Raw genomic sequence first — 10,203 nt, 5'->3', positions numbered from 1 at the left:
ACGCAAACACGGCCCAAATTTGGGCCGGAATGGGTCAGCTGACAGAAAACAAATTTTTTTTCCATTTGCTCTTGCGCGTTGGGCCGCGCTTTATGTCCGTTTCCCTCCAAACGGACGCAGTCGGACCATTTGAGGTCATGCGTTTAAGTTTGCCTAAGAGCATCTATAGCCGAGCACCCCAAAACCGACTCAAATGCCCAGACGGACGACCCGATCAGTGACCGTCATAATAAAGTGACCCAGACAGGCACCTCAAAACGCCTGTGTTGACCGGCGCCCCTCATATCCAGCCCAAATGTAGGGCGGATATCGGGGCGCCCGAGCGCGCCTACCACGTTGGACCCAATAGCCCCACCACATCACAAAATTGCACCAAATCCTCCCCCTTGACCTACCGGATCCATTTGTTCGGTCACCTCTTCTTCCTCCTCCATGACAGACGTCTCACAACTCCACCGCCACCCTTTCTCCGCAGCCGTTATGAGACTTTGTGCCGCCAGCACCGGCACAACAGTCCTCTCTCTCGTGCTCGCCGCCAGGGACGTCGTCGCCAGCCCAGACGCCATCCTGTACGTCCGGCAACTCTCGGGCTGCCCCTTGCGCTCTATTTGTTTGACACATTGTCCTGTGATTTATTTGTAGGGGAAATGATGAATTATGATGCTTTGTTGGACGAGAAGTATGGGCCAACGGAGCTTGATCAAATGATTCAAGATGAGTTCTTCGATTAGTCAGATTCGAACGAAGAAGTGGACATGATCATGCTCATGAGCATGCAAGAGGAAATCGACCGCCAGGTGGAGGATATTCTCAACTTTATGGGCTCAATCGGAAGGAGAAGAGTGATCAATCAGGATAGGTCTCCGGAGCACGACTACTGCACAAGGACTACTTTACTCTGAACCCAACTTTCCCGAATGATCCATAGTTTCGTCGCCATTTTCGCATGCGAAAAACATTATTATTGTGCATTGTGAAGGGAGTGGAGGCACGCAATGACTACTTCAAGCCCACGAGGGATTGCGGCGGCGAACTCTCTTTTTGTGCTAAGGAGAAATGCACAACTACTCTGGGAATGCTTGTACTTGGTACTGACGCAGATGCTGTTGGTGAGATGGTCCGGATGGGAAGAAAACATGCCTAAAGACTACTGTCAAGTTTGCCTGTGTCGTGGTGTAGGTGTTTGGAGAGAGTATATGTGAGACCAAATGTGTAGGACACAGAGAATTTGTTGGCTATTGGAGAGTCCAGATGATTTCCAGGAATGCTCGGATCAATTGATTGCATGCATTAGCAAGGAAAGAATTTCCCAAAGGTTTGCGGGGAATGTATCAAAGTCACAACCAAGAGGACACCATCATACTGGAAGTAGTGACATCACATGACTTATAGATTGGCATGCTTTCTTTAGAGACTTTGTGATGGGGAATCGCCGCCGTGCAACTACATTGTCATCGGCCGTGACTACAACATGGGATACTATCTTGCCGATGTCATCTATCCTCAGTGGGCAGCGTTTGTCAAGACCACATTCGAACCACACGGAAAGAAACAAAGCCACTTTGCAATAATGTACAGAGCATCTAGGAAGGATGTGGAGAGGGCATTCAGAGTGCTTCAACCTCGTTGGGGAATTGTTCATGGAGCTACAATGATGTGGAAATTAGAAACTTTATGGCAGCCCATGACATATTGTGTTTTTTTGCACAATATGATTGTCGAGGATGAGGGTGATGATGTTGCCCAAACCAATAATTTTGAAGCGCAGGGAGAACAAGTTCAAATCTCCGAAGATCAAGATGCAAATCAGCTTATGAACTTTCTGTAGATGCATCCGAATCTTCGAGATCATCAGGTGCATGTGCAGCTACTCACTGAACTTGTGAAGCATATGTGGACCCATAATGGAAACAAAAGAACTAATATTTGAGTTGTGCACTTAAAATGAAGTTTATGTAAGAACGATGTACTCCCTCCGGTCATTTTTACTTTGCATATAAGTTTTGTCCAAAGTCAAATTATCTACACTTTGACCAAACATATAGAAAAAGATATCAACATTCACAATGCCAAATCAATATTGTTAGTTTCATAATGAAATGCAGTTTCACGGTATATATATATATATATATATATATATATATATATATATATATATATATATATATATTTGATATTATAGATGTTGATATTGCTTAATATAAATTTGATCAAAGTTTGCAATGTTTGACTTGAAAAAAATTCTAATACACAGAGTAAAAAGGACCGGAGGGAATACTTTCGTTGCCAACAGTTGTTATTTACGTGCGATATTGACGTGCATGATGGACGTGCATGGATTTGCATGTGTTATAAGAGGGACCGTCCAGATACGTAAGCTGACATGCCCAAGCGCTTTGCGGCTGTATAGGGGGCCGGATTTGCCAATGCCGGTTGTAGATGCTCTAACCTTTGTCCTACATATGGCCCCTCTATCCCCATTTAGATTCCCCCTCCCCTACATATTTGATTTCCCCCCGAAAACAACATTAACCGTCTTAAGCCAATAAGGTTTGGTTTCGTCGGCACATAAAATCCATATTTTCACATAGTTACATTAACTCGCTGAAATATTTATGATTCCATTGCAGCACACGAAAGTGTAAAAAACAAATTAGTTGCGAAGATCTTAATCGAAGGTCTACTATCACCGACTTGGGTTGTATAATTCATCAAATAAATTGCATTAACTCTACTCTAACTAGTTAGAAATGAAGATATTACATCACAACTTCGAAGTATATATATTTTTGCTTATAGATTTCTATTCTATTGTAATGATGCTTTGGAAGCGAAGATACATGCTTTCATGCAGAGCATGGCCTTGACCATGCAACATACCAAGCTTTCAGTTACCGTGCAGTCAGATTCTTCTGTGGCCATATCGATCTTTAATGATGAATCACTTGTTCGACCACCGTATAGTTATCTTGCTTTGGAGATCAAATCCTTGAGAGAGAATCGGGAGTTTATTCAACAAAAGTTTCATCACAGTCAGAACAGAGTAGAAGGTTATTTGGCAAGATATAGGCGTACCAACCGTAGCATAGAGTGTGGCTACACAGAAGGCCCACATATACCGATGAATTCTTGCCTCGTGACTGTAAATTTATAATCTTGAAATAAAACTCTTTTACCCCGCAAAAAAGAGAGAGACCAAGGTGTTACTAAAGGAAAAAGAAAAAAAAGGAAAAACTTGATTTATTTTGGAGGAAAAAACTTGATTTTTATATAAAAGGTAGAAGAGCGAAAGAGAAAGGGGGGGAGGGCCCGGCCGAGGCGGAACGGAACGCTCGGAAATATAAAAACAGCCAGCCCAGCGTGCAGCTCGGAAGCAAACAACACAGAAACGCCCCGCAGCAGCTGCTGCTGCACAGCCGCCCACCTCTATCCAGTCCAGAGACGCACACTCCCACGCGCAGCCAGCGGAGCAGAGCACTGACTTCACCGCCGCAGCGGCTCACCCGAGGAGGCACCGCCGGCGGCTGGAGGGGAGCGGGGGAGCCACCCGATCCGACGATGACCAAGTCCAAGAACGGCTGCCTCAAGATCCTCTGTGGCGGCGCCGGATCCGACGCCACCGCCGGCTCCGACCCCGAGACCGACGCCCACGCCGACGAGGTGGGTGCTCCCCTGCCCGTCGCACGCCGAATGCGGCGTCTCCGCGTGCTCCCAGCCGCAGTGTATCTGTGCTGTTCCGGCTCGTCCAAGCTGCTTGCTTTTTTTGTTCTTCTCTTTTGGGCGGGTTCGAGCTGGCGGTGCGCTTGTTTTCGGCAGATCTCCGCCCAGCGCGCGGGGCGGAGGCGGGTGTAGGTAGATCCAGCGCCGGTCCGCGGCGGGGAGCCGAAACGGCCACCAATTTGGGGGATTCCCCCGGTGCTCCCGCGCCGCGCACCACTAGCTCGGCTCGTGGGCGTGAAATTTCGATTTTCAAAACTGGGCGGTGGAGCTGCTCCAAGTCCCCTCAGCAGGAGCGCATGGCTAAATTGCCACACGCATGAATTTACAAATTCCCTCTTTTTAAGCCTTTTTTTCTTTCCATTTTCCGCCGAGTGGCTCTAGCTTAGGAGGTCGCTGTTTGTGTCGTCTCGATCCCATGCAGCATGGGATCTGGTGGCCTAGCGCCATGATGCCATGCTACGCGCAGGTGCGCGCACTGTGCATACCTCTTGGCCCGGTGCGTCCGTCCTTCTCCTCCCCATCCCCGGGGTTGGATTTTGCTAACCCTTGCCCCCCCATGATTTGACATTTTTTTGTTCTAAAACTTTTGGCCACTTTCTTTCCCCCACTGTGAGAATCATGGATTCAGGAGGACACGGCTTTGCTCTCTGGACCGCAAGTCCTGCCGAGCAGCGGAGCAGGTCGGCCGGTGAGGATCCTGGATTAAATCCACGTGCTATTCCGGAAAATTCGCCTATCAGCGGGAATTCTGCGCCCCATGTGCTGAAATGGGATCTGTAGTTTTGGGTGTTCATATGACAGCCTAGAGGGTCTGTCGTCGTTGAATTATGCGATAATTTGTTTTTCCCCCTATCTACAAATTTCATGCAGATTCAGCTTGGTTTGGATAAGAATAGGAATGAACTGATGGATAGCTGGTAGTGGTACCACTATCAAACTATAGTTAAGAAGTTCACCAAGAAACGGACACATTAATAAACGAAAGGATACGTTTATAATAGAAAGCAATTAATGTGCTGTTTTGTTCAAATTTCTGATGGTGACTGAAGAAGAATCTGCTTGCATTTTGTGCCCTTTTACCTCCTAGTATCTGAATTTTACTTCACTAGTTGAGAAGTATTTCCTGCTTTGAAGGTTCACTCGATTCCCTGTTGTCACTTCTTATTTTTGTAGTGCTCTGTCATTTTTTGTCATGTGAAAGTTCTGACAAGGATTCTGTTTCCCTCTTCCTTAGATCAAGTATCCAGTTTTTTTTCATACTAATGGCTGATGCACATCTTGGTTTTTCCAGAGTAAGGCCATATCAGATAAAAGCAGATGGAGCTTTCGTAGGAGGTCTACAAGGCACCGAGTTCTCAAGAACTCTGATATATCCGAGCCTGAAACTCTAAGTTCGAGCAAAGCAAAAGCTGATGTTGCTCCAAGCAACAATGTCTACTCTTCAACATACTCTTATGCCTCAGAGAAGCCCCTGCATCTAGAGAAGCCAGATGAGAAGATTGTGCTTCAAGAGAAGCCAGACGAGAAGTCTGTTCACGAAGAGAAGCCCGATGAAAAACAGACAGAGAAGACAACTGAAAAGCCAGTTGACCAGATAATTGAGAGGTCAATTGAACAGCCAGATGAAAAGATAACCGAGATGCCGAGTGAAGAGCCAGCTGAAAAGGATGTTGAGAAACTTGATGAAAAGCCAGATGAAAGCATCTCTGTTTCGCCAACTGAGGTGAAGCAGGATGAAACTGCCACACTTGTTGATAGAAGCGTTCCAGACCCTGAGGAAGATCACGTGGAGTCTGCTGCTATTGTCATTCAGTCTGGCATCAGAACATACAACGTATGTTATATTATTTTGGCACCTATTATTATGCTCACTACAATATTTTCCTGTTAAATGTTAGTACAGTACTAAGCATTTACATGACTGCAGGCAAGGCAAGAGCTATCGAACCATAAGGATCTTGTGAAACTGCAAGCTGTGATACGCGGGCATCTAGTTAGGCGGCAGGCTGCAGAATCTTTACAATGCTTGCTTGCTATTGTTAAAACTCAAGGGCTTGTCCGGACTCATCAAGCACAACAATCTTCAGGAAGGTTTCAGGTGAGTAAAGCATTCTTATTTAACATATTTTCGTTTATAACATATTTATTATCACCCACATTGCGTCTGGGAGGAAACATCATGGCATCAACTTTACTCAATAGGATTTACCTTTACAAAGTCCTTTAGCTAGCAACCAGGTCCGTCTATTTATTGCTTGTGTCATGAAATCTAAACTTTCCATCCAAGTTGTGATATCTGTCAACTTGTGAAATTCCATGCTTTGCATAGTCATTACTTTCCGTGTCGATTCTATTCCTCTTTGCCAAATGTGCAAGATGATCCTAATCTTTTGTGTTATTATGCTGAGCAGCACCCTTGGATAGCCATTTTTCCGACCATGTTTTGCTTATTAATAATGGACTTCTGTTTTTTTTACAGGATACTTTGGTCCGTTCTTCAAGTGAGAAATTGCTTCACAATGGATTTGCTCTCAAGGTGAGACAAAATAACTATTACCACTACTGGTGCCATCTCACTATCTCTAGTTTGGATTTCCTCATGCTCACACCGTGTTATTTTCTGCCAGCTCATGGACAACATGTCAACTTCCAAATCCATGAACATAAGATGTGATGCTTCTGAAACTGATGCTACCTGGAAATGGATGGAGAGGTGGACAACTCTGATTCTGCCAACCACTGAAGGCCACTTGATTGAGAATGCAGAAAATAGTGGGTTGGTGGTTGAAAAGATGGAAGAGGATGCTCACCATGAGGAAAAGGTTGTTCTTTCGGACTCAGACATTTCTTTCCCCAAGTTAGTGCCTGATGATGTGGAGGAGACACTAAGGCCTTCTGAATCTAGTGCCTTTGTGGAAGAGACACCAAGGTCATTTGATTTGAGTGGATTGAAGGCTCCTGAATGTGTCCCAGAGGAAACCTCTATGTTGGAAATCAAAGATGATCCTGCACCAGAGTTGATCGAAAAGGTCGATGACGATGCTGAACAGTTGACTGATTCAAAGACAGAGAATGTTGTGGAGCAGTCTTTAGACTTCTCTACCCAAACTGATCCATCAAGGGAACCCAGCCCTGTTCCTGAAAAATCTGAATACCCCAGTGAGGATGTTATGGATGCATATAATCTTGAGCAGTCACCGGAGATGGAAGCTAGAAGCGCAGCAAGAAAGGCCTGCAATCCAGCATTTGCTGCTGCACAGATGAAATTCGAAGAGCTGACTTCGGCAGTCAGTAGGTCCAACAGTTCATCTTTTCTGGATGCGCCAAGCAAATCGAAGGTGCACACTCCCCGTTCACAGGGTGGTACCTCACCCAAGCAAAATATTGAAACAGTCATACCCAGAAGCACAGTTGGTCATGATGCTAAAATCATACCTGCTGCTTCAGAATGTGGGACTGAGATTTCAATTTCATCTACACTTGACTCACCAGATAGATCAGAAGCTGATGGTGGTGAGATTGTAATGGAGATGGGAGCTCTTGGAGGTCGGAACTACGCCAGTGAGAATGCCGAGAAAGATACCCATGTTTTACATTCTGAAGTGAAGGACACCTCCGAAGAAGTCGTCCAGCCAGAGAAAGAGGAAGAACTGAATGGTGATGTTGCTAACCCTCCCATTGCCACAGATCCTGTCCTTGAGCAAGCACATGTTGAATCAGGAAAGCCAGATTTGCATGACCAAATAGAGGAGTCTATAGGATCATATGCCAAGTCACCTGAGGGAACTCCCATGAGCCGAACCACTTTTGCGGAATCTCAATGCACACCATCAAGTGAGGTCTCTGTCAATACCAACAAGAGCAAGAGCAAGAGCAAAAAATCAAAGTCTCATGCAAGCAGAAGGTCCCTGACTAGTCCAAGCAGCAATTCAGTCGGCCGAAGCAGCACAGATAATCTGTCAAAGGATTATAAGCATGCGAAGAGAGAGAGCTCAGGCAAAGTTGCCAAGTCTGACAATGCTGATCAAGAACCTCGCATGAGCAACAGCACTCCATTGCCAAGTTACATGCAGTTCACAGAATCTGCAAGAGCAAAGGCGGCTGCTCTATCCCCAAAGTTAAGCCCAGATGTTCAAGACAATAACCCGAGGAAGAGGCATTCTTTGCCCATAACAAACGGCAAAAATGAAACATCTCCTCGCATGCAACGGTCATCTTCCCAAGCCCAGCAAAATGTGAAGAGCAGCGTTGCTGTTCCTCACAATCCGTCTGGTAAGTGCTATAACCTTCAATAGGCCTTACACTCATGATATGCATTTCTGTTTGAAAGGTTTTGATCATTGTGAAGACATTTATTAATGTCTGTTCGACATACGCACAGTAATGTAATGTAGTACTCCCTCCGTTCCCAAATATTTGTCTTTCTAAGCATTTCAAATGGACACAACATACGGATGTATGTAGACTTATCTTGGAGTGTAGATTCATTCATTTTGCTCCGTATGTAGTCACTTGTTGAAATCTCTAAAAAGACAAATATTTGGGAACGGAGGGAGTAGTAGTTATCTTTCAGCAGTGTACGTCTGTCTTAAGGATCTTCTTATGTGCACAGATAAGAGGTGGAATATATGATGGATGGCAGCACATCGACGAGGTGCCATCAGATATCTAGAAGCACTCATCCCGCGCCCTTGTTTTCTCGTCGCAGGCCCTCTAATTCGTCAGTTGTTTCTTAATATTTTTTTCTTGGAATGCTGATGGAGAAGAGCAGCAGCTTCATCATATATGTACATTTGTTGGTTGATCTTATTGGTTGTGTTATTTGACTGATAGTGCTATTTCTTGTGTGTAATACATATCCTACTTGACTTGTATCGGGACGAGCAACACCAGTGTGGATTTGAAAAATGATGATCTGTCATAGTATTTGTTGCTGGTTGTCGCTGATGTCTGAATGAAGTTCATGTTGGTGTGGATCAACTTTCTGTTGTCAAATTCTTTGTATTTATTTCTTGCAAAAAAAAAACCCTTTGTATTTTTTTTTGAGGGCACGCCAATGGCGTACCTTAGCTTTATAGAAGAAAGAAAAATATGTACAAAAGATTACACATCGCTAGATAGGAGTCACAAACCGACCCTAACCAAGCCTCCACATCACTCCCTAGCTCTACTCGACTACACTATGATCGGTTGTCCTTCGAAAGCTCTTGCTTTGGCCCAAGTCCTCAACTCATCAAAGATAGAGTCTACAGTATCCCACTCGTTCTTGATTATGCCCGTGCCGAAGACCCTCACATTCCTTTGCTTCCATATCGTCCAACAGATTAGCATCACGAGGGTGTTAAAGCCTTTCCGAGACTGCTTATCTATCCGCTTTCTCGTATCCGTCCACCACTGCACCAATCTTGAGTCATTTGTTGGGCAAAGGTCGGCCGTCAAACCCACCCTAGTAGTGCAGCGGAACCACACTTGCCGCGAGAACACGCACTGCAGCAAAATGTGGTCCACTGTATCGTCCTCCTGGTCACACATATAACATTTTGATGCTTGGTCTTGCAATCCGTGCCTAGCTCTCCTGTCCGAGGTCCATAAACGATATTGTACCGCAAGCCACATGAATAGCTTGCACGCAAGCGGTGCCCAACACTTCCATATGGCTCCGAAGCAATGGAATCTGACTCCTCCCTCGCATAGCATCTTGTACGCAGATGATGCCGTGTAGACTCCGGACGTGTTCCAAGCCTAGATGGGGCAGTCCTCGACTTGAGCGTCCAAATGAACTTCCAAGAGAATTTCCCAAAGGCCGATGAACTTGGTGAGACCCTCAGTGCATAGATTGCCCATTACATCGTCCATCCATGAATGCATGCACATCGCATCTCGCACAAGTCTCTTGTTAACCACTTGTGTCCGCACCTTTGCCACAACGAAGGGTGCAAAATCTTTAATAGCTGCTCCATGTATCCATCGGTCTTTCCAGAACAAGGTCTTGCCTCCTGAACCAACTTCCCATTTTGACAAGGCTTCCAAAAGCTTGGTCCACCTTTTTGTCCGAGGTCAGGTTGAGGCCTTGCCACGGCCTGGAATCATCGGTGCGTCTAAGCCATTCCCATCTAAGTCTTAAAGCGATACCGTGCTTAGCCAGGTCAATGACTCCCAAGCCTCCCAAGTGTTTAGGCCTGCACACTCTAGCCCAGGAGACGACACATTGGTATGAGAGAGGATCACATACAAAATATCAAAAAGTCCAGTAGCTAATGTTCTGCATTTACCAAACGATGAGATCTTTCAAAAAGTTCTGCCAGATTTATTCAGAGTTTTTACTAACTTGCACATTCATGCGACGATTTTGAGATTTACAAAGCTCATAAAGGGTGAACCTCTAAACAATTATTGTTTTTTTTAACACGGCACAATCGCGATGCTCACCTATATGAACGCATGCACACATGCCCTATGAGCACCTTCGAGATATTGAGCCAG

The 10,203-nt window shown here is 45.3% G+C and overlaps 1 protein-coding gene across 1 annotated transcript; it reads left to right on the top strand.

Moving 5' to 3' along the window:
- The first annotated feature begins 3,367 nt into the window (after window positions 1-3,367).
- LOC119365921 (protein IQ-DOMAIN 32) lies at window positions 3,368-8,667 on the top strand. Its single transcript, XM_037631573.1, has 6 exons — window positions 3,368-3,660; window positions 5,012-5,554; window positions 5,648-5,818; window positions 6,200-6,256; window positions 6,348-7,992; window positions 8,333-8,667. Exons 1-6 carry the CDS (start codon window positions 3,559-3,561, stop codon window positions 8,350-8,352), a joined length of 2,538 nt encoding a protein of 845 aa, XP_037487470.1. The 5' UTR covers window positions 3,368-3,558; the 3' UTR covers window positions 8,353-8,667.
- The last annotated feature ends 1,536 nt before the right edge of the window (window positions 8,668-10,203 follow it).

Source organism: Triticum dicoccoides, chromosome 2B, assembly GCF_002162155.2.
Source record: "Triticum dicoccoides isolate Atlit2015 ecotype Zavitan chromosome 2B, WEW_v2.0, whole genome shotgun sequence".
Classification (NCBI taxonomy): domain Eukaryota; kingdom Viridiplantae; phylum Streptophyta; class Magnoliopsida; order Poales; family Poaceae; genus Triticum; species Triticum dicoccoides.
The sequence above is the reverse complement of the archived record's forward strand: the minus strand, read 5'-3'. Positions and strand labels throughout refer to the sequence as shown.